Raw genomic sequence first — 23,486 nt, forward strand, 5'->3', positions numbered from 1 at the left:
CAAGAGACAAGTCAAGTCAAGTCAAGATGTGACATGACATGACATGATGACATGACAAGACAGCAAAAAAAAAAAAAAAAAAAAAAAAAAAAAAAAAACCTTGCACCACGCCCCTTGCATGCACGCCACCCGACCGCCGTCCCAGCGTGCCTGCCCCGAATCGTCGCTCTCGGAAAAGATGCGCCTTGCTCTGCCTGGTTCCTGGAATCGCTGGAATCGCTGGAATAGCTGGAATCGCTTACCCAACCGGGACAAGGATGCGTCGACGGGCTGGCTGGCGTACATGTCATGCCATGCCATGTCCCAAAACAAAGCACAAAGCGCAAACGCACGGGGCAGCACCCCCGGTGTACGGAGTACGGAGGAGTACCTGCGGCGTCGTGGATGCATGCGTCTTCTTCGTCTTGGAAGATCTTGCCCGTTGCGCATCGTGGCTTTCTCCGCTACAATCATCAGTTTCGTTCTGCGGTTCTGCGGTTCTGCGGTTCTGCGGTTCTGCGGTTCTGCGGCAAGCAGGCTTGTAGCGGCGGCCCACGAGCCCCTGTGAGCGTTGAAATGAGTCGTTCGAAACCTATCCAATCGGCTGCTGTGCCTGGGTATCACGCTCCAAACCTTGTAGATGCAAACATCACGAATGCCCCCAGCAGCCCCATGCTGAAATGAAAAGCAGTCTGGTACCATGATTTCGTTCCGCTCAGGAGGCAGGAACCTGGGCAGGTACCTCCTCTGTATACCAAGTACCACGTGTAGTAGTAAATTAGGTACACTACCTAGGTACCTAGGTAGGCACCTACTGCCCACTGCACATAATAGGTACCTGTTGACGCTGCTCCAAATCTCCCCAGCTGCATCCCCCTCTACCAAAGCCCCGTCTCTGCTGCAAATCTTCGTTTTCGCTTTATGCTTCGCATAGTCCAAGAGAACAAAGACAAGAAAAGAGAACACGAGGGAAGAAAGACAAGAAGAAGAAAGATAAAAAAAGAAGAAAAAGGACCCACTCCCGTCAGTCATCATCATCCCTTGCGACGTTCTTCCTCATCTTACAAAGTCGCAACACCTCAAGCAAGCGTGACTGCACCGATAAATAGAAACGAAGCTGGCGCAGAGCATGCATGGCTAATAGCCGCAGCAGCCGAAAACGGTACATGCCTTTTTTTTTTTTTTTTATTTGTGCTTTTCACGACCTTGCTTCCTCCAGCTCAAGCTCCAATTGCCTGATGCGTTCACTCTGGTCCTGCGACGCCGACGTGTTGACCTTTTTCTTGAGCGCCTCGACCTCGCCTACGAGCTGCCCAATCTTGTCGTTTTGGGCAGTCATGATTTTGGTCTGGCTTTCGAGCAACTGCTTGATCTGGCCCAGCCACTCTTCCACGCCCGCTGACGGCGCGCAAGACGGAGCTGCCGTGGCGGCCGGAAAGGTTTTTGGAGGCGTCGACGTCTTGGCCGGAGAACCCGGCTTGGCGGGCTCAGGGCTCCGAGACTGAACACTTCCGGGGGCCGCCTTGGGCTTTTGTTCCGAGCGGGCGTACCCCGAGGTCCGCTGAGTGGCCCTGGGTAGCTCTTCGAAACCGGAACCTTCCTCCTGGCCCTCCTCGTCCTCCTCTTCCTTGTCCTGGAACTTGTTGGCGACGCTGGAAATGGACGATTTTTGTCGATCGCTCATCGACGATTGTGGTCCTCGGGTGATGGGAGCTGATGATTTGGGCTCCTCCTTGGGCTCAACCATTCCAGGCTCCTCCCTCGCGATAGACGCAGAAGCAGGAGCAGGAGCAGGAGCAGGAGCAGCAGCAGCAGCTGGTTGAGCGACCGGTCTGTAATCCGATGGTACCTCCTTTGGCGCAGAGCCCTCGTAGATGCTTTCCAAGTCAATCTTGGCGGGAATGCCCGTCTTGCCGTCAAGCCACTCCCTGGCTCCTACAGCGGGGTTGGTCCCGATGGCGGGGGGGAAAATATCCGCCTGGAAGGTTTCGGCGCGACGAGGGACCGTGAAGGAGATTGGCTCAATGTACGAGTCGCTGACCGTCTTGTAAGCCCGCATCACTTCGTTCTCGTGGACCTGTAGGTCGCGTTAACTGCCATGATGCCCGTTGCCGTCATCGTGATCCAGATCGTTGCGCCCCCCCCCCCTTACATTGATGCCCCGTCTGGGTAAGAAAGCAATACCTCGCTGGGGATCCGCAGACTTGTATTCGCTGAGGAACTCGAATTTATCATTCTCGTATTCATAGTAGCGGATATTGCCGTCACTGCGAGCAGAATCATCAGTGAACACCTCCATCCACCAACGTTTTTTGGGGCTAGCGTGATTCGAATCGGGGACGTCTTACCCTTTACCAGCAAGATACAGGCAATTTGAACCCTCGTCTTTCGTTTTTTTCCCCCCACACCCCCTTTTGATTAGCCTTCACAATGATTCAACGGCAAAGTGCCTTCAAAACGTACCCCAGAATGGCATGCAAACACCAGAGATGGAGTCAAGCATGGAGAATCCTCCAATAGGTTCGGTTCTTCCAGGCTCCCAAAGAGCTATTTGACGTTCGCTCATTCTGGAGAAGCCGGTCGTGGCAAAGCGATTATGCTCGCCCATCCACACAGCTCTGCTGTTCTTGGCGCCACTGTGACCAGGAGCATCGTGGACAGGCTTCTCTTGACGGACATCCCACACTCGAATCTTCTTGTCCCGGGAGGTCGTGACAAGCAAGTTGCCGCTGGGGTTCCACGACAGGCTCTGCACGATATCGTTGTGCTTGAGAGCCAGGGGACTCTGCCCAGTGCTGACATCCCAAATCTTGACCGTGAAGTCGCCGGACGCGGATGCTAATATGTTTTCGGCCGATGGATTGAAAAGAACTTGTCCGACTTTCCTGTTTGGCGGGGGAGAGGATCATCCAACAATTAGTCTTTGCCTAGGTGCCTAACATTTGCAGGAATATCATGGCAGAAAAGTGTTGGCTTCAGGTCCCTCATCCTTACCTCGAGTGGCCAGAGAGTTTGCTGACAGGGGACACGTCGGTGACCTCCTCGGCATCGGTATACAGGGTAAAATTCTCGGGCACCTCCCACAGAAACACCTTGCCGTCCTCAGAGGCAGAAGCGATGAAGCGGTCGTTGAAAGGATTCCTGCACCGAGGTAAGGGGAGGAGGGGGGCGGCGGATAACGTCAGGTCAGTACAGCAACATCTCTCGACAGATTCACGAGCCCGCAGGCTCTCCCGGAGCCCAGCACGTAGTTCAGGGGATATTGTTGACTGACCAGTCAGTGTCCAAAACTGGGGCTGTATGTCCTCGAAACAAGGGAATCTGGTCGTGTATCTTGCCCCTCTCATTCAGGGGAAGGACGGCAAACGAGCCGCCACCAGAGGCGTCCCAATTGACAGACAAATACTCCGGATTGACCTGCGCGCCGAACCCGTCAGTCCGTCAAGCATTTCGAGGCTGTCGCGTTTTACCCATCCCTGCTCTCCCCCCTACGCTGCTGCAGAGACTGGGGATGGCGCGGGAAAGTCGGCGGAGGAGGGTCGGGGGCTGTTCCCACCTTGATAAGGTTGGTGTCCCACGCATTGCGGCTGATGCGCAAATTATCGTAGCAAAACTCCTTCCTCGTTGGCTTTCCAAATATGTGGCCTGCAATATGCGCAGAGGATCAAGTGTCAGCAGTCGTACAATACGGGACTTGGTCAAGAATCTCCTTGGGGGGAAACACCCTGAAAAACGTACGGTATTTGGAGGCCCGAACGAAACGACCAGCCATGTCGACGAATTGATGCTGCGGCGCAGCGTGCCGTCTTTCCGGGAGGAGATTTGGGTAGGATAAAAGATGGGGGAGAGAACAAGTTGGAAATGGAAAGGCTAGGAATGAGTGCTCGCGTGCTTTGATTTTTTTGTTTCGATTGACGTCGTGGTGGAGGGCGGGCCAAGGAAGTTGAAGGCAAGCAAGGTCACCAGGTGATATGTACCTAAGGTACCGCCTACTTACCTCCCTACCTACCTCTACGGAGTACCTACGGAGTACCTACGGAGGACCTCTCTGTAGGCTAGTGCCAACACGCAGGTCCAGGCATCAATTAGCATTGAGCACGAGCAGCTGCCAGCCTGTCATACTTTATCAATCGCCAGAGATTAAGCGCAGCAGCCGCTCAAAAAAAAAAAAAAGAAAAAGAAAAAAGACCTCGAGAACCTCATGCTACCTTAGGGTTAGGAGGTAGTTACTTACCTCGTAGGTAGGAAGGTAGGTACCTGTTGGTGTACTGGGCGACGACAGAGCCTCCATCGGGTAAGCAATCAAATCCAATGTCAGATCTCTTCGGATCCTGGTCTCGCAAAAATCAAATCTCATTTCCAATCATGCCATGAGCCATGAGCCATGCACCATTTGCACTGTTCTACGGGTACCTAGGTGCCTTGGGTATCTGACTTGGGTATCTGATAGTCAAAGTCTTCCACGCCCGCCATCCGGATGCGGAGAGAAGCCACCGAGTCGGAATATTGGTATGTAGGTAGGTCTAGGCACGCCCCCGAATTTCCTCAACAACCACCCGACCGACTTGCTGTCCATCAATGCCACCCCTACGAGGTACAAGGCGCCTAGATTGCTGCCCTTGATGCTGTTTGCGGACCGAGTAACTGGCAGCAAGGGGTGGCTGAAGACGTGGCATCTTCAGGAGAGCGTCGTGGTCCTCATTCACTACAATCACCACCGCCGCACAATATCAGATCGAGTAATTGCCCTGGACTGAACTGAACATCACATCGGCGTATACTCAAGTTAGGCAAGGTCATTTTCTTTGCAAAATTCTCAAGGCGAAATACATGCTTCGTACACTATCTCCTGGCTTCGATACTGCCAGAATGTGCCAAATGAAAAACTCCGGCGACGCCATGAAATCTTTCCGAGGCTGCCCGTCAATCAAGAATGCCTCTCAATCCCCGTGCCATTCATGGCTTCCAAAATAAATCAGAACGACTCAAATACAATAGGAGAACCTGATAGGAGCCCACAGCGGGCGGCCGGCTTCCATCGACCAAGTAGTGAGCGCGCAAAGCACCCGTGATCAGAAGAAAACCCCAGGTTCCGGAACCCGTCCAGACCCCGTGGCGGGAAGCCCCTTTTATGAGACTGCGTCTGCGTTTGCCTCATGCAATGTGAGTCGACGCAGTACAAGAGTCCAGCACAGAAGACATGATGTCCAGGTGTGTCGAAAGACCACTCCTCCCCACCAAAAAAAAAAAAAAAAAAAAGAAAAAAAAAAGAAAAGATCCAGGCCAGCGAGGAGATCGAGCAAACCGCCTAGGAGCATGTGCTCTTTGTCCTGGAGTTGACCCGTCGGCCGGTGTTTTCTGCCTTGCGGCGAAGCTGCTCTTCCCGCTTAAGGACAATCTCGCACCACTTCGCCTTTGATCGGACACCGTTGCTGTCGTCTGCAGGGCTGTCCTTGCCAATGACCTCGGATAGCACCCTCATCCAGCCTTCCTTGTCCTCTGCCGTGTCGGCGTAAAAATCAATCAACTCCCCATTGTTGAAGCGAATGCGGAAGCCTTCCTCAACAAACATGTAGCCTTCCTCATCTTCGGCAAAGGCCGATCGTCGTCGCTTGCCGCCTTTGCCAGTTGTCTCCTTTTCTGTCAACGCTCTCCTGTCATCAATCAGCCTCTTTGCGTTCGACAAGTTGATGGTAGCTCTTGGTTGCCGTGTGGATTCATGGTAGGCAGTTAGCTTGGTCCCGACAAGCTTGAAATATCGTCGACGCCAAAACTATGGCAACGTTAGCTCATATGCTCACAACCTTTGCTTGGTGGGAGTGGACGTTTTCCAACTCTTGGTTGCACTTACTGGACAGTCGCCTCCTTGTTGGCTCAGGTGTCCTTCCCAGTTCCGCGACAATCTCTCCTCAGCTGCCTTGAGCTCCCGGACGCAAGAGTTCATGCTCTTGGGCATATCCTCATCCGTCGCATTCTTGGGGCGGGGGACAAAGAGCAACTGCAACTCCAACTTTCCAATCTTGTAAGGAGCCCGCCGAACAATGCCGCCGCCGGCGCCGGCGCCGGCGCCAGCCGCGTATCCTCGTTTGCTCTTGACGCTTGACGCAAAGCTTTCTTCCTCTGTGGCCCATTCATTGAAACAAGCTACTTCCGTCATGTACGGTCTCCCAAAGCAGCGGTGCTCGTGCTCTTTGAGGCAAACGTACGCGCGGGCAAAGCTTCCGTCTTCGGCGGTCAGAGGTGACAGAAATTCATATGTCGACGGAACGCGGTTGCGCTGACGCGCGAGGGCTTCCTTCTGCTGACGCTCCTCTTCCTTCTGTCGCTGTTCCATTTCTCTCCGCTTCTTTGGGGAAGCGAACACTCTACTAAAGGTTGACGTCTTGGATTTGGCGGGCTTGCCTGTCACCGGAGCAGCGACCGCCGCGGGTTTTTCCAACTTGACGTTCAGTGTCAGCTGAAACTCCAGGTCGTTTGGCACCACCAGCTCGAATTCTTGACCGATGGGGGCGTTTCTAGCCAGCTCAAGCCAAGCAGTGGTGACGCAGTGCACTCCATTGTCCAAGGTGAGACTGAACCAGGTGCGCTCGTTCCGGGGAAGAGGAAGATCCAGATTCTTAACCCCCATCACCTTGACAAAGAGGCGACCTCTCTCGCCGCTATCAATTGTGGCGACTTCGGACTGCAGATCCTCCTCGATTCCCTGACCGACTGCCGCAGCATTTCCAGGCAGGGGAGGTGCTGGCCCGTTGGCATCGTTCACACGCTTGCGAGAGCTTCGCGAGCGAGACTCCGTATTCCATGGTTCCACGACCCAAGACGCCGGCCTGCTCTGTTTTATAGGAGAGCTTTGAGCGGACTTGGTCTTGTGAGGATCGTCACCGTCCTTGTCGCTGGCCGTGATGACCTTTGTGTTTTGCCTCATCAGGTATCCCCGCTTCTGAGCTTCAATGACTCGCTCAAAATCCTGATCTAGACTGAGTCCCATGTCAAGGTCCAAAGTAAGGCTGCGGTTCTTGAAGCTTGGGTGACGAGCCACGTAGTCATCAACCGAACTCTGCTCATTACTGAGATCATCTGAGAGACGCTTGCGGTGTTTCTCCGGAATAGGTGGCACAACCGGTACTTCCTGGCTAACTTGTCGGCGAGCCTCACGCATAGCGGCCAAGTCTGATGGAGTGTTGGACAGACGAGTCTTCAGTTTCGCCCCGGGAGCCTTGATGGTGGCCATTCTTTCTGGAATGGCAGGAGGTGAATCCCGGTCCTCTTCGTCCGGTGGTGAGTGATGAATGATGGAGTCAGGAGTTCCCGGCTCATCGATGCATTCTTCAGGGTCCGGCTCACCCCAACCGCTACCATCGTACTCTGGTTTTGACCAGCGTCGGGTCGGAGTGTCAGGCCCGTTCGCGGGCTCGGGCTTTTCCGGAGCCTTGACGACAAGACCGTCATGATGCTTGGATTCGGTCTTGGCCGGTTCATCGACGTCGGCTGATGAAGTGAAAGGGTCTTCTAACCCGCCGGTTCCAAACCCAGTCAAGGGCACATCAAGTTTCAACTGCTGCAGCAACGAGAGCCGTTTCTCGGCCACGTCACTGTGAAGCTCTTGTTGGGGCTCAGCACACTCTTGATGCACTTGATGGCCCACGTCTTGATTTATTTCTTCCTCGCCATCCAGAGTCTCGTCGTCGTAATACCCGAGATCATCTTCGGAACTCCTCGTCACGATGACACTACCCTCCTGATCATAGTCGTCATCGTCTCCGATGAGAGAGTCTTCGGTTGAGGGAATGGGGACGTCGGGATCGAGGTCCATGATTGAACCTTTTGCATGACGGAGAAGGCTTCTTTGAGGACTGGGAGCGGGAGATGAAAGGTGATTCTCTGAATCCTCAGCGACAGCATTTTCGCCTTGAAGTCGGCGCATGATGGACTCCCTCGAGATTTTGGGTGGTGACTGAAACTCCAAGCCGGAAATATCACCGACGGTATCGTCGGCTTCTCGGGCCCCCTCTGCATTCTCCGAGTCTGCTTCGGAGTGTGGGGTGCCGCCCCTTTCGCGGCTGTTTCCTCTTCTTCGCAACCTGCGCTCTCGCTGTTGCTCGGCGGCAGTCTTTGCATCAGTGTCATCACTGAGCATCATCAGCTTCAAACGCTCTTCCAGTGTCATTTTATGGCTTCCCATGTTCTGGATATCAGACTTGGACGCAGAGGCTGGTGGTGGTGACGGCAAGTTCCTCTGAGAGCCGCCCAGCATCCTCTCGGCTGTGGCAGACAGCCCAGGAGAAGCTCTCGCTGCTTCCGGGGAAAGGCACCCGGGCTCGCTCATGCCGGGCAAAGGAGGCAATGGTCTATGGTCTCCATTGGAATTGATAGACTCGGAGCGCTTGTTGGTGGGAGTGGTCCGGCCGCCCGCAGCCTTCATTGGAACAGCATCCGGCATTGGGCTGCCGTCGTGCCCATCCATGAACACGCCCCGGTGAGCCACGGGACTTTCGCCGCGCCAGTCGTCTGGTCCAACAACGGGAGTCTTGTCGGTGTCTTCCAAGGACTCGTCAAAACTCTCGTCTTGGATGTCAATGTGCGCAGGATCGTACAGCTCCTCGTCGTCCTCGACCGACTCGTAGCTCCCCTCTCTTGAGTTTGTTCCAATAGATGAGAGGTCAGGTGTGGCCATTTCATACTCGTTGACTTGAGGCGGTGCGGCGTCGAAGGTGACACTCTTGGGATGGCGGAGCTGGTAGCGACTGTTGGGAAAATCCATCTCGTTGATCGAGGAGTGACCTGACCAAGTTCCTGCAGCAGCGTCGACGGTATTACGCTTGTGCTTGGACGGAGAAAGAGACGACTTTGTTGGTGATGTTTGCTCCTTGCTCGGCGTTCTAGCCGGTATTTGAGCAGTTTCAGGCAAGTCTGGAGAGATCTTTGATGGGCTCATCCCAGGCAAGCTTGACGACGAGCTGTCAAACTCGCGATGGTCAAAGTCTGGAGAGGGAAAGCCACTGCAGCTTGATGAGGATACGTGGATGCTTCCTTGGACCTTTGCGAGGGGCCTCTCAATATGCGGGATTCTGGTAGGATCATATTCTTGCTTTTGCTCAAGCGCCAAGATGTTGCTGTTCTTGACGCGAGATGCTCTCTGGAGACGTTCAATAGACGAACGGCGGTTTGAGGACGGTGAACCCGAGCCGCCCCCATGGAGCATGTTCTCAGAGTTGCGATTCTGCCAGAAGAGTCGGGGAGAAGTAGCAGAATCGAGGGGTGAGGACTGGAATGGAGAAGAGTCGTTGCCTGGTAGCACAACTTTCTGCATTTCAAAATGTCAACCGGGGCGCACACATTTTGAAGTAGGGCGAGAGTATAATACAGGGGGAGGGACGGGGGCAGGAGGGGGAGCCATTTTAGGCTAATAGATGAAGCGAGAGGCCACGAAAGAGGAAATAGAGAAATTGAAAAGACAAAACAATTAAATCAAACGAACAAGAGAAAAACAGGTTGGAGTTTAGACACGCCCTCGAGGCGCGGAAGCCGAGGTCAACCAGCAGGGGGGGGGAGGGGGGGGGGGGGGGCAAAATGATCGCGATGGGAGAGAACCAACCTTTGGCGAGTAGGGGTGCCAGCTCGGTGAGTTTCGCCTCTTTTCGCCAGGAGAAATCTCGCTGAGCGGGCGAGAAATACTGCTTGGCATCTTCTTGGAAGGCGAAGATGCCGGCGTGTTCTTGGAGATGCGAAGAGGATGCACCTGAGATCCGAGCGTTAGTGTTATTCGCGGGGAAGAGGAGAAGTCGCGAAGCGAAGTTTGCCATACCGGCTCGGAAGCCATGGTGATCACAGCTTGGTTTGTTTGCGGCGCTGTAGAGGTCAAACGGCACAGGAATGCGCAGCGCAGCAGTGCTCCCCGGGCTCTTTTGGTTGTGAATCACAGCGGTGGAATGTTTGCGGGTTTGGAATGCTGTCAGAGACTCGGCGCCATGGAAAGCAGTGGCCCTCTTCACACAAAGCCACGAGGTTGATCGGGACTTGGAATGGCTCCGGCTTTCTTCCCCCCAGATCTCGCCCGGCTGACACGGCGAGGCCAGGACTCGAGGATGGATGATGCTCGAGTCGATGGAGGCCTTGCCTGGTTGGAAGAGAAGAGGGTTCAAACGGCTGGACGACAGGGCCAGTATTCGTCAACGTAGCTCAACGTATTCGTAGAGGGAACCAAGAGCCCGATGGCATGACAGGATTGTGTTGAGTTGATTGAAGAAATGGGTGCTGATCTGCGGGTGCCAGAGTTTAAGGAATGCTGCTTGAACATGGCGATGCGGCCCGTGATTGGCCCCAGTCTGGTAAACAGATCAAGGTCAATATCCAGAGGGCGTTGTCGTGGCAACGGCTGAGGCAGGCTGCCGTGCGTCCCACAGACCCCTGCAGCTTGTGGGGGCCAACGACCAACCAGAGACTGCAAAGTCCTGACACGGAGGCACAGAAGACCCACAAAAGACCCACAGACCGCAGCAGCGCACGCTGGATGGAGGGGGGATGCACAGCGCTCACACCCGCGGCGGCAACAGGACAATGCCTCTTCTGGCAGAGTGAAAATTCTTGGTTGGTGCATGGCATGACGGGCGACTCGGGGGGAAGGGGATGCAGCAGCAGCAGTCCCATCAAGTAAAAAGGGTGATGCCCCTTGGGATACCAGGTACTCCGTAGGTTAGGTTGGATTGCGCGAGAGGCACCGAGCACTTGCCTTGTTCGGCTCGCATCTAATCCCAGCGGGGCCGACAAGTACCCCCCGCTGCGCCAGCTGCGCCAGCTGCGCCAGCTGCGCCGGCTGCGTGCTTTATTTTTTTTGCGCGATAACTGCCAAGGCCGTTGCTGCTTTGCGCCGCTCTTGCGCCGAGTCGCCATGGGCAGCCATGGACAGTCATGGGCAGCCGCACAGGGATCCGGGACGCAAAGAGGCCCAGGCAACGGCGGTGCGAAACAAATCCGACTTGCGCATGATGCGGAATCACGGGAATCATGGGACGCACCCGGCCATCTATCCGTTGCGAAGTGTGGGACCGACAGATGCTGGACGGCTCGTATCGACTTTTTTGTGCTGACAGTCTGCAGCCGGCCTTTTCCCAATTCTGTTTTTTTTCTTGATTTTTTTTGTTATTTGTTTGGTTTTTTTTTTCTCCCGTGCGACATTGACATGGACGAATCGTCTGATGGGGTTTCTACATGGTTGCCGCATTGAAGCAAGTACGCCGGAAGACCCAGTCGCCCATTACGAAATTTACGACGACTGGCGACGACTTGCGACGATTGCGGAGCAGATGGGACTTTCCCCATCATGGCCCGTGCCGTGGCGGTTGGGACAGAGTCAGTCAGTCAGTCCATGGAGAGAGAGTGGGAAAACTGGAGAGCAACGGGCCCCAAGAGTCGAGCGAGACGCGAGACAATCTTTGTCCCTCTTGTCCCCCGCCCCCCCTCCCCCCGCCTTTCGCCCCTGTTGCTGGTCCTTGGCACGGAGGGGATCTCGCTCGAACCCCTCCCCCAGACTGGCTCCCTCCCACCCACGACTCCACGAGGAGAGACAAAAGCTGCCCTAGTCGTTGGTGTGAAGCGGGCGTAGAGCGTGACGGCGGCAGACATTGCAGCACCCGGCATGTGTTTACTTATCATGACCGCGTGTTGTTCCGCTCAGGCAGGAAATCGCTGCGCAGTGCGCACCACCGAGGCGGCAACAGAGTCTGGCGTGGGGTTTCATTTTATGCGCGGACGTGGCCCAATGTTGTTAGCCCTGCATTCTGTTCCAGGCTACGCAGTCGTCAAACCTGACACCGCTGCCCCCAAAACAGTCCAACGCACTCCCAAGCGTCAGATCTACCTTGCCGCCGCTGAGCCGCTTCACGAGCTCCAAGTCTTCCAGATGCCTCCCTCCGCCAGCGTACGTCACGGGGATAGAGCACCATTCCGCCAAGCGCTCCACCAGCTTCTCGTCGATTCCCTTTTGGAGGCCCTCATTGTCGGCTGCGTGGACTAGGAATTCGGAGCAGTACGGCTCGAGTGACCTGACGGATTCTAGGGCATTGTTAGACCGAGACAGCTGGAGAAGAAGAGAAGGGTACGGTACGGTACGGTAGACAAGGGAGAAGGTTTCAAGAAACAAGCCTTGCAGAGAGGCTGAGGACACTGCATCTTGCTTGGGGCCGGGGATGGCCAGTGCCAAACCACACTGACATACCTCGAGTGATTTCCATATCCGTGATTGTTTGCCATTTATCCATGGCCACAAACCATGCATCCTCCCCACGACGACGACAGCTCAGATCAATGACCAGCTTGTCCTTGTCCCCGGCGAGGGCTTCGAGGACGCTATCCAACCTCGACTGGCTGAAGTGGCCATGTGGGAAGAGAAACGACGTAACGATAACCTTTGGGGGAAGGGGGGAAAGGGGGGAAGAAGAATTGTCAATGGGGAGAAAACTCGGCCGGCAATGTCAACCGTGGCAGAGATTCCGATTCCCCCGCCCCATCAAGATGAGCAACGCACCTTTGATGCTCCTGCATCCAGCCACTCCCTCGCGTTTCCGTCGTTGATGCCACCGCCGATTTGCAGGTGCCCAGGCCAAGTCCGAAGAGCCTCTTTCGCAGGCTCGGTGTTGGCGGGTCCCAGCATGATGACGTGAGAGCCCTCGAGGGCATTGTCTCTGTACAATTGCGCAAAGTGCGAGGCCGGGTACTGCGACACGTGATTGGTGTGCAGGGCCGACGACGAGCTGTCCAGCGTTCCGCCGACGATCTGCTTGACCTGACCGGCGTGGAGGTCTATGCACGGTCTGAACCGGGTCATTCTGTTTCTGCGCTATCAGTCTGAATCTGTTCCTGAGAAGGACCGGCCGTTCTGCCGAAACCCGGGACGGGGGTACATGGATCGTTGGTCAAGTTGGGGACGTGAGGATGTGATGGTGAGGGGTTGGCTGGAGGAGGAGGTGGTGGTGGTGGTGGGTTGTTGGCGGTCGCCGGTGTTGGAGGTCGCGGGGGAGGGGAAGGAAGGAGAGGGAAAAAAAAAAAAAAAAAAAAAAAAAAAAAAAAAAAAAAAAAAGGATCATTGGCCTAAAGAAAGAAAGATGACGAGAAGCACTGTCAATCCCATCGACTGAACTGGGGAAATTCGACAAAAATTCCAAGCATCAAACCAACATTCTACGTCCCCCGGCTCATCATTTCTCTGCATCCGTCTGCTCATTCATTTCATCAGGCGACTATTCATTCACCCCGCCACGAGGCGGCTTTCTCTCGGCATCCCATCGTCGCCCGCCACAGCCATCACGAGCAGTCAAAACGCCCAGACCGTGCCCCAGCCGGCCAGCAACCATGTCCTCTGCAGCCGTAGACTACTCCGTCTACCTCGTCACAGACTCGACCCCCGCCCTTCTTGGCGACAGAGACCTCCCCAGCCTGGTGGAGGACTCCCTCCGTGGCGGCGTCACCCTCGTGCAGTACCGCGACAAGACCGCCTCCAGCCAGGAGGTCGTCGCCATGGCCAAGAAGCTGCACCGAGTGACCAGCAAGTACGGCGTTCCGCTCCTGATCAATGACCGAGTTGACGTAGCAGTTGCCGTTGGCTGCGAAGGCGTGCACATTGGTCAGGACGACATGGGTGAGCCTGGCGTGTCGACCGTGCGTCGCAAGAAACTTGGGGGCTGATTTCATGCTCAGAATTCCAGCAAGCAAAAGCGCTTCTAGGACCGGGCAAGATCATCGGGGTGACGGCGAGTTCCAAGCAGGAAGCTCTCGCCGCGTGCGAAAACGGCGCAGATTACCTCGGCATCGGAACCGTCTACTCGACTGCGACGTAGGTTCTGCCTCCCCCGCGAACCTCCTCCTCCTCCTCTCCCCTAGCTTTCTCTTCTTTCGTCAAAACCGAGGCTCACATCCGGGTCATCAAACGCGCAAAAAAAGGAAAAAAGGAAAAAAGATACCAAGTCCATCATCGGCCCTTCAGGCGTCCGCGAGATCCTCTCGGCCCTCCACGACGCCGGCTATTCCTCCACGCCAACCGTCTGCATAGGCGGCGTCAACGCATCCAATGCATCCACTGTCCTGTCGCTGAGCTCTTCGCCGCAAAAGGCGCTCGACGGCATCGCTGTCGCGAGCGCCATCATTGCCGCCGACCGTCCCGCTGCCGCGTCGCGAGATCTGCTGGGCGAGGTGATCAAGTCCAAGATTCCTGGCGTCCTCGCTGCTGCGGCCCGGAAGACGCCTCTGTCGCATAACATGACCAATCTGGTGAGCGCTTTTCTCTCTCTCTCTCTCTCTCTTTTTTTTTTTTTTTTGTTTTCTTTTTTTTTTCCCCCACACAACAAGGTGATAGAACCAACTTCGGCCCCTCTTCTCCGGCTAACGAATGGCTGCCTGCCTCGCCTTGCTAGGTTGTTCAAAACTTCGCGGCCAATGTAGCGCTCTCGGTTGGTGGCAGTCCCATCATGTCGAATTACGCTGCTGAAGCTGCCGACCTGGCCAAGTTGGGCGGTGCTCTGGTGCTTAACATGGGAACAGTCACTCCAGACGGAATCAGAAACCACGTGCAGGCTCTAAAGGCCTACAACGATGCTCAAAGACCCGTTGTCTTTGACCCTGTTGGGTATGAAGCCATCCGTCACCCATGCAAACCCATGTCCCACCAGCACAAAACCCTGGGACACGGCATAATGATTGCTGAGGGACAAGGATGAAGTCCAAGGCAAGAAGACGAGGAAGGAAAAGAAGAAGAAAGAGAGAGAGAGAGAAATGTCACCATTAACGAGCGTGATGCCTAGTGCCGGAGCCACGTCAGTCCGCCGCGAAGCTGCCCAAACCCTCCTATCGTCTGGAACATTCACCATCATCAAGGGCAATCAATCCGAGATCCAGACCATCCACGGCGCAGCCGTAACCCAGCGAGGCGTCGACTCCTCCTCCTCGTCGCTCACCATCCCCCAACGCGCCAACCTCGTCCGTTGCCTTGCCCGTCAACGAAGCTGCGTCGTTGTGATGACCGGCCCCACGGACCTGATCAGCGACGGCAGGCGCACTGTTCGCGTCGACAATGGGCACGAGCTTCTCGGAGCCGTCACAGGCACCGGGTGCGCGCTTGGCACCACGCTCAGCGTCATGGCTGCGGCCCATGACTCGGACCCTTTTACGGCTGCCGTTGCGGGTGCCGTCATGTTCAGCGTGGCTGCCGAGGTGGCTGCCGAGAGGCGCGATGTGAGAGGCCCGGGTTCCTTTGTGCCGGCCTTCTTGGACGAGCTGCATGGCATACGTACGGCCGCGGCTGAGGGGAACCTGGCATGGCTGGCTCGGGCAAAGATGTCTGCTGTTGAAGTTGAAGCCGTCGCGGATGATGCTGAACTCAATTCAATGTCCAAGGCTAAGGGGGTGAAGGAAAACTAGAATAAAAAGAAATAATTTAAAATGGTGCAAAAAAAAAGAAAAAGAAGGAGTAAAAGAAAAAGGGTCTATCGAAATTGAAAAGGTCGCCGACGACTCTGTCGACACTCTGTCAAGCTCCAGACCACCGCGACTGTGACGAGAAATCACAAAGAAACAGAAGAAAAGAAGGAGAAAAAAAAGGACAAAAAAAAAAGGGCTATATAGTAAGTTTGTACAAACATGTAAATTAAGCAAGGCTTTTTGCAAACACAACCAAAAAAAATTCTCCGACCGGCAACCGGAGACCAGGTTTTGCGACCCTTTGCTCGGTCTCGCCCCGTGGTTGCTGCCTCCATCTCAATCAAAAGGGATATCAATCAATCAGACACGTTATGAACGTTACCGGTCCTTCTCATACCTCGGAATCCATGTTCTTCCTCGCTTCCGGCCCACTCAAAAGCCTCCTTGTCTTAAACCCCCCCCCCCCCCCCCCGCTGTCGTCTCGGGCTGTCGTCGTTTCGTCTGGATTCCCAGCTGCAGCAGACGGGGTTTTGCAGACGGCCAAACTCAACCTTCACGACTGGGTTGCGAGGCCGAGCATGCCGTGAGCTTCGTCCACCCCCCATGCCACGTCGCCCATGAATTCTCGCCAGGCGACATTGCTCATGTTGTCCAACATGGTCAGCGGTGAAGCGCAGCTCGTGTGCATGGAGACCAGCTCCCGCGCAGTCTTCATCAGGCGTACCAGCCGCTCCAGGGGATCCTCGATATCGCACCGGTCCGGAGAAAGGAGGCCGCTCTTCCGTTTAGTAATAACCTTGAGCATCTGATCAATCACCTTGCCGAGCACCGTGACCAAGTCGAGTTTTTGAGTGACGGTGTTCAAGTCCCAGCCAGGCAGCCGCAGCGTCAGCAGCTTGATGCCGGTGATGATGGTGTAGGCGAGGTCGGAGGCTATTATGCAGAGGAAGCGGGGCTTCTCGATTTCGGGCGCGGCAAACCGGACGGTGAAAACCTCGTTGAGCGACTTGATGCAGGACCACAGAAGCTGCAGACGATCCGATACCTGCATGTTTTCCGGGCTGCATCGTTGATCCGAAATGGCGAAATCTCTGAGCAGTGTTTCGGCGACAAATACGTGGCACAGCAGTGTTGCTAAAGGACAGGAAGGTCAGCCAGTCATGACACAGTGATGCGTCCGCACAGCACGCGCAAAGTTGGTATGCACGTACGGTTTTCCGAGAGGTGAGGGGGCAGCGATGCTCTGAAGGTGTCTAGCTGGTCCTGGAAGGACTCTACGACCATGACTAGGGGCAGTGACATGGGAGTCTTGCTATCAGCAGCCATCGTCGTGGAGATGGTTTGCGCAAGTCGCTGAATCTTGACGAGTTTGATGAGATAGTCGTCGGAAGGATATTCCATGGTCGTCTCAATGACTTTGATGCAGGAGTCGAGTTGCGTCGTACTCATGAATACATCCGTCTTTTTATTTGTGGTAAACACGCTGCAGACATGGCCAATACTTAGTACACTGGAGTAGTTTTTTTTTTTCCTGTGTCCGAGATGATCAAGTAGGCCCAGCTGTCCGCTTACATTGTGTTGAGGTAGTATGTGCCGGCGTAGGCCCTGAGGTGGTCGAGCGGCCCGTACTTGGCATCCTCTCCCAGAGAGCCGTAAGACATGGCACTCAAACTGACGCACATGGATCTCGCTAGGAAGAGGAGGTTCGTGACTTGAGAGCTTTTCAAAGCGAAATACCACCTGGAGACGCGGGATGATTCGGGGTTAGCTTCACTCGTGCGCTTTGGTGGTTGTGCTGTTTGAAGACGACGTACCACGCAACCATGAGCTCCACAGCCTGGAGAAGGTCGAGGCTCCTGGTTCCGTCCACGGTGGCAGCCTTCCCAATGTCTGCCAAGAGTTCCTCTCCCAGCCTGCACTGCCTTGTCGACTCGAAGAGGCAGGCGCTCAGCATCACGGCTTTCCACAGAAACGGGCGCTGGTATCGCAGTTCGGCAGACGACAGCTCCCTCGGGATGAGGACAAAAGGAAAGAATGCGGAGAACATCTCGCGGTAGATCATGAGAAGCATCTCGCTCTCCGTGGGCAGCGGCCAAGGCGAGTCGAGCTCCTTGAGCGCCTCGGGGCTCCATGCCGAGGCTTCGGCACCCTCGTCTCCGGTCGGGCTGGGCGAAGGGAACAGATGCTCGAAGGAGTACAGCTCGGACTTTTCGGGGGCCCTGGAGGCTCTCGGAGGCGGCGAGGCGGGCTTGCTGGCGCCCGCGGCAGCGGGCTGGGCCCCCTCAAACTGCGAAGACAGCTCGTTCAATCTCTTCTCGAGCTCAGCCACCCTTGACCTCTTGGGTCGCTTCTTGAGCCTTGGAGGAGCCGGTGCTCGGGAGAAGCAGTCCTTCTTGAGCCTATGGCATCTACGAGGAGAGAGAGAGAGAGAGAGAGAGAGAGCAAAGAAAAAGGGGGTGTTTTGTCAGAAACGGCCGTTTTCGAGAGAGAACAGAGATGGGCCCGTTGATGGGCCAGCAAGAAACGCGACGCAGACGACGCAGACGACGCAGACGACGCAGACGACGCAGAGAGAAGGGCGCTGGGCCACGCAACGCGCCCAAGTGCCGGCAAATCTCAGCAGCCGACGCGGAGACGAGGAAGATGCCAACCAACAACGGTACGGTGGACGGGAGGGCAACGGCGGCCAAGACTCTTCTCACCTCTCACACTTGTCCCCACCACCCGCTCGAGGGATACATCTGGCCTTGGCCTTGGCACACGTCGTGCAAGCCTTGGGGCCCTTTTGCGTAGACTGCATGTAGGATTCGACGATGCTGCTCTGCTGCCTTGGGTAGATAGTGGGCAGGGAGGCCTTATGTCGTCGAGGTAGAGCAAGGCTCTCGGGGCTTGGTTCTGGCCAAGGTCGAGGAATTGGCAAAGCGGCGCGGTGAGCGGGCAGTTGTGTGAGCGGCAAGCCCTGTTGGATGTTCTCAAGTCGGAAACCCGTGGTCCGTCCCTGAAAGGATACGCCCAACTCAACTGTCACCGGCTCATGACGTTTTCCAAAGAACCAAAAACCTCGCAAGAGAGCCGCTCTCGCAGAACGCTGCTTTCAGCTTTCAGGGGGAAGCAAAAGTCTCGACGGGGTTAATAATAGCGTCGAGATGCCCCCACATGGGTCGACTTTGTTCGAGCTACATAGCATAGCACATGCCATTTTCGAGCCCGTTATTAAACTTTCATTGACGTCTGTCGAGCCCGGCACCCACGTCTGAAGAGTGAAGGGAAGTCCAAGTAACCCCCATGGGTTTTCAAAGGTCAACTGCCTACCTAAGGTAGGAGGTACAGTAGTTAGTTGCAGGTTCCACCCGCGCCGCCATCTTGTGTCGTCGTCGAAGCGAAGCGGCCCCAGTCGATGGCGATATCAAATGCGACTGGCTCGATGCAGAGGAGCGGAGACGGACTTGGCGAATGGGGCCGCAGCTCCGTTCTGCGGGGTGCGACCAACCGCCAGCTGCAAAGAAACAAGAGCCAGGCTCGTCTCAACCAGCTGCATGCACCAGCTGGGTGCCAGCTGGAATGGACACGAGTCTGGCCATGGACAGATCAGCACGGCTACATGTAGCCAGCCAAATCGGCCAGACGGCCACCAGGGAAGGGTCAACTTTGTGCGACTTCCAGGACGGCCCTAAGCCCAGGCACCGTACGTCCGTAGGTACTGTAGGTACCCACCTATTGGACCCTGGGGCATCAATCCAATCCTAGCCTGGGGCACTTCTGGCAGTACGTACGTACCTGCATATGACTTCCAAGGCAAGGTTCTTGTTACTCGGCAGCGTAGCGTCTTGACTTTGGATTGATTTTGAAGCCTCAACTTGACTTTTCAAACTGCCACTTGCTAGTTGCTGGTCGCTAGTTGCTGGTCGCTAGTTGCTGGTCGCTAGTTGCTGGTTGGTTTGGTTGGTTTGCTGATGAACTGCGTCCTAGCGCTTCTGTGCCAAGACCCCAGCCCTTTCTACTACCTTAGTAGGTAGGTATGTACCTATTGACGCCGCCGTGCCCGTGCCATGCCGCTGCTTACGTCACAGAGTAGGTAGTTGGACCTGTAGTGTTGATAGCCATCCGACTGACCTGACACTAGTAGGAGACAACATAGTCAACCGGCGCTAGACGGTACGTCCCTACTAGTCCCTGCTAAGCCTGCTGTGTTGGCTACCTCCTACAGGATCAACCAATGTCGCTTGCACATCAAATTCCCTTCACGTGCTCAAACTAGCACGCAAATCCCCCAAACCCCAGACTTAAGATAGTTAGTTAGCTGTCTGGGAAAGGGTTGCCATTGACTTGGAAGGGGAAGGGGCCAAGGGGCTGGTGGGGGAGGGGGGGGGGGGGGGCTCCATGGATCAGGGTTTCAGGGGAGAAACCAGCCCTGAGGGCCTGAGACTTGAGAGGCTACAGTTACCAGACAGTACAGTACAGTTAGTGCAGTACATGTACTCCACAGGCTCCACTTGCACAACCGTCGTCGTGACCTAGGGTCGGGTCGTATTGCGGAATCCGAATTGCCTTTTATCAGCAAGGGCCTTTTATCAGCAAGGGCCAGTGCATAAGCACCACCACGGGAGTTTTTCATCATCCGCCTTGGTCTGTCAATTTACAAGTTACCATTTGCCCATGACCTCCTGTTGGGGATACTCGGGCCAAGGCAATCTATCGACCAAGAGTAGCAGCAAAGTATGTGACATGTGGAAAGGCACGCGACTCGCCGTCATCAAACCAACGGTTCTGCGGCGACGGGACCGAGACCAACCGCGTCATCTCCTCCTCCTCCTCCTCCTTCTCCTCAACAGCACCATCATCGGCCGTCGTAAAAAAAAAAAAAAAAAAAAAAAAAAAAAAAAAAAGAACCCCAACCTTTTGCCTCATGTCATGGGGTGCCTGGGCCCCATTCCCATTCGCTGGGCCGACTTCGTATTAGTGTGCTGCTACGCCAGGAGCTACGCCAGGAGCGCTGGTAGTACGAATCACTTCGCGCTCGAGCAGAGCTTCAGTGAAGCCGCCACTGCTGCTGCAACATCCAGCAGCCATCATCTCCTTGGCCGCCTGCTCGATTCCCAACTGCCTGTTTGTCCACAGAGGCTGCTCCACCTTGCCGTGCTCACCCACTCCGATGAAACCGCCCTCGGCGGCCCACTGCGAGGTGCGCTTGATTCCCAGGCGAGTCCATATCTGGTCCACGGCTTCCACCAGCTCGTCACGGTACTCCTTGGTGTGCCCCGGAGTGGGTGTGACACGCAGTCGCTCCTGTCCCACGGGGACGGTCGGGTAGTTGATGGACTGCACGTAAATCTGATGGTCCTGCAGAAGCATGTCGGACGCGGCCTTGGCCAGCTCGGCATTGCCGACAAGAATCGGAATAATGTGCGAAGGGTTGGGGATGACGGGAATGTCCCGGCTGCTGAGCTCCTCCTTGACAGCACGCGTGTGTAGCTGCTGCAGCTTTCGGTCGCCGTCGTACTCCATCTGATATTCGATGGACACCCTGGCTCCGGCCATGGTGGCGGGCGGCAGCGACGTGGTGAAGATGAAGCCGGGTGCCAGGGAACGAATCATGTCGACCAGCTTGCCGCTGCCGGCAATGTAGCCGCCGACGCAGCCATACGCCTTGCCGAGAGTGCCGGTAATGATGTCGATGCGGTCCATGATGGTGTTGCGAGGCGATCCCCTGGCGTGAGCCTCCCAATCAAGGTGCTCGGCCACGCCGGCCCCGTGCGGCCCGTACATGCCCACGGCATGAACTTCGTCCAGAAACGTAATGGCCCCATACTTGTCGGCCAGGTCGCAAATGGCCTCGATGGGGCCGACGGAGCCACACATGCTGTACACGGATTCGAAAGCAATGATTTTCGGCACGTGGAGAGGGAGCGACGCCAGCTTGGCCTCGAGATCCGCGACGTCGTTATGCTTGAACACGATCTTCTTGGTGCCCGAATGGCGGATGCCCTGAATCATGGACGCGTGGTTCAAGCTGTCGGACAGGATGACGCAGTCGGGCATCTTGCTTCCAAGCGTCGCCAGCGTCGCATCGTTGGCCACGTAACAGGAGCTAAAGACCAGCGCCGCCTCTTTGGCGTGAAGCTTGGCCAGGGTGCCCTCGAGTTGGACGGCGTGCTTGTTGTGGCCAGAGATGTTTCGGGTTCCGCCAGCGCCAGCGCCGTACTGATCCAGCGTCTCCTTCATCTTGCTCAGGACTCGTTTGTTTCGACCCATTCCGAGGTAGTCGTTTGCGCACCATACGGTGACGCGATCGTCTTGGTCCGCCATGTGGGCACGCGGAAACTCCTTGGCGAGGCGGTTGATGTTGTTGAAGTACCGGTAGGACTTGTCCTTGTGTTTCTTTTCCAGCTCGGACGTGTAGAAGCCCTCGTAGTCGAATTTGCCGATCGAGCTTGGGTGCGCCCGTCCTGCACCCATGGAAACTTGTCAACAATGGAACTTTTGACGACGGCACACACATACGCACACACAAAAGTCGCTGCTCTGGAGGAAAGGATTGAAATGACTGCGACGTACCATCGTTACGGCCCTCGAGAATTGGTGCGTCCACAGTCCTGGCCTCGTGGACACGAGTGGTGTGAAAGCGAGCCCTGGCGGCCCTGTCAACCCTGTCAGCCCTGTCAGCCCTGTCAGCCCTGACCTGGCTGGCAAAGGCACGCAAGCCAGCACCGGCAACACCAGCTCTGGCTGACTGAATAGCAATAGCCTTGCCCATGACGGGGCAGCGGTGAGCAAACACCTGAAGCTTGGACATGGTGCCTCCGCATGGTGACGGCTTGGAACGAGCCGCGGTCGAGAGGGCACGGAGCGTGGCTGGCGAAGCGGTCTTGAGAAAAGGGCACACAGTCTTGGACTGGCGGAGAGCGGCATCCATCATGGCCATTGTCGCGAAAAGAAACTCTGATGCCTGTCTTCTGCTGCGTCCGTGGCGAGTGGCAGTCGGGAAGGGGGTGGGCCAAAAAAAAAAAGATGAAAAAAAAAAGGTTAAAAGAAGAAGAAAAAGAAAAAGAAACAGAAGAAGAAGCTGAGGTGAATTGGTTGGTACGCTGATGAGGATTTTCTCTGGAAACCTTGGGAAGGATGGGTGGGGTCAACTTGGTTAGTCAGGTCGTCTGGTAGGCGAGGGCGAGGGCGGGGCTCCCCGTTTACGGCGCAGCAAACAAGCCTCTATTTCAAGCCGGCTGCTTCTCCGTCAATGTCGCGCTACGCCGGAGGATGTGCAACTGTCGGGGATGCCGTTGTACATATACAGGAGAGAGTCAAGGCCGACTTTATTTGCCCTCGGCCGCTCCGTGTACTTAGTAAAAAGCCTGGCCCCACCTCGGCTCCTGCCAAAAACTCAGCGCTCTGCAATACCTCGTTCCCTATTGGTCCAAGATCCATCACCCACCTACCCCCCAATCCGGGGATTCTCCCCACCAACTCCGCGGGTTACGTATTCTAAAATTCTTCAAACCTGAGACAACGTCAACGGTCAACGCTTTCCGTCCACCAGATTCCATCTGCTCAAGTACATACCGAGCCCGGGGTGCTGCAGCGACATGACCAAGCCCATCCTCCGCATTACGTGATTTCCGTGCTCGGTGTGACGGATCGGCATCGGCTTCATGCCTGACCCTGCGTCGTTGCCAACTTTCTCCGGATGTCTGGTCAATTTGAAATCCCTGTCATCATCACCTCCTGGCGGGCGCGCGCAAAGGCAGGCCAGGCCGGTCCTCACTCGGATGTATAAGGTCGTCATGGCGGTATGCTCTCGTTGGAAAAATTGACGATTCGTGCCCGCTTCGGCCACCTGGTCGCCACCAATCTCATGCTTTGCGCATCTCATAGATACATATCATGCTATAAAGTTTATGGAGATCGTATTACAAGGGTATCACAATGCAATTATGTAAAGACCTTCCCGCGCCGTCTACCAGACGTCCGCGCCAGCATAAAGAAAGAAAGATACGGAGTATGACCCAGCCCAAATACCGCGTGCCTGACATGACCAGCAGACACCAGACACCTTCCGTTCCCGCCACTTCTCCATCCCAAGCTGAAATCACTCCCGTCCCGCA

At 55.7% G+C, this 23,486-nt stretch overlaps 6 protein-coding genes across 6 annotated transcripts; 1 reads left to right on the plus strand and 5 right to left on the minus strand.

Moving 5' to 3' along the window:
- Positions 1-1,177: 1,177 nt before the first annotated feature.
- On the minus strand, positions 1,178-3,751 carry UV8b_02835 (uncharacterized protein; the record flags this gene model as incomplete). The annotated part of the gene is made up of 8 exons (XM_043140333.1): positions 1,178-2,056; positions 2,132-2,246; positions 2,328-2,364; positions 2,443-2,864; positions 2,974-3,120; positions 3,254-3,396; positions 3,536-3,624; positions 3,718-3,751. The coding sequence occupies 8 exons, from the start codon at positions 3,749-3,751 to the stop codon at positions 1,178-1,180; spliced, it is 1,866 nt and encodes a 621-aa protein (XP_042996267.1).
- A 1,536-nt stretch (positions 3,752-5,287) lies between these two features.
- Positions 5,288-9,799, minus strand: UV8b_02836 (uncharacterized protein; the record flags this gene model as incomplete). Its single annotated transcript, XM_043140334.1, has 4 exons — positions 5,288-5,752; positions 5,831-9,283; positions 9,575-9,718; positions 9,785-9,799. 4 exons carry the CDS (start codon positions 9,797-9,799, stop codon positions 5,288-5,290), a joined length of 4,077 nt encoding a protein of 1,358 aa, XP_042996268.1.
- Positions 9,800-11,743: 1,944 nt separating this feature from the next.
- Positions 11,744-12,802, minus strand: UV8b_02837 (uncharacterized protein; the record flags this gene model as incomplete). The annotated part of the gene is made up of 3 exons (XM_043140335.1): positions 11,744-12,030; positions 12,194-12,383; positions 12,503-12,802. The coding sequence occupies 3 exons, from the start codon at positions 12,800-12,802 to the stop codon at positions 11,744-11,746; spliced, it is 777 nt and encodes a 258-aa protein (XP_042996269.1).
- Positions 12,803-13,326: 524 nt separating this feature from the next.
- On the plus strand, positions 13,327-15,387 carry UV8b_02838 (uncharacterized protein; the record flags this gene model as incomplete). The annotated part of the gene is made up of 5 exons (XM_043140336.1): positions 13,327-13,612; positions 13,672-13,807; positions 13,923-14,241; positions 14,385-14,596; positions 14,772-15,387. 5 exons carry the CDS (start codon positions 13,327-13,329, stop codon positions 15,385-15,387), a joined length of 1,569 nt encoding a protein of 522 aa, XP_042996270.1.
- A 553-nt stretch (positions 15,388-15,940) lies between these two features.
- On the minus strand, positions 15,941-18,187 carry UV8b_02839 (uncharacterized protein; the record flags this gene model as incomplete). The annotated part of the gene is made up of 5 exons (XM_043140337.1): positions 15,941-16,521; positions 16,599-16,870; positions 16,960-17,127; positions 17,202-17,795; positions 18,090-18,187. 5 exons carry the CDS (start codon positions 18,185-18,187, stop codon positions 15,941-15,943), a joined length of 1,713 nt encoding a protein of 570 aa, XP_042996271.1.
- Positions 18,188-20,343: 2,156 nt separating this feature from the next.
- Positions 20,344-22,309, minus strand: UV8b_02840 (uncharacterized protein; the record flags this gene model as incomplete). Its single annotated transcript, XM_043140338.1, has 2 exons — positions 20,344-21,833; positions 21,943-22,309. The coding sequence occupies 2 exons, from the start codon at positions 22,307-22,309 to the stop codon at positions 20,344-20,346; spliced, it is 1,857 nt and encodes a 618-aa protein (XP_042996272.1).
- Between the last annotated feature and the right edge of the window lie 1,177 nt (positions 22,310-23,486).

This window comes from Ustilaginoidea virens, chromosome 2 (assembly GCF_000687475.1).
Source record: "Ustilaginoidea virens chromosome 2, complete sequence".
Classification (NCBI taxonomy): domain Eukaryota; kingdom Fungi; phylum Ascomycota; class Sordariomycetes; order Hypocreales; family Clavicipitaceae; genus Ustilaginoidea; species Ustilaginoidea virens.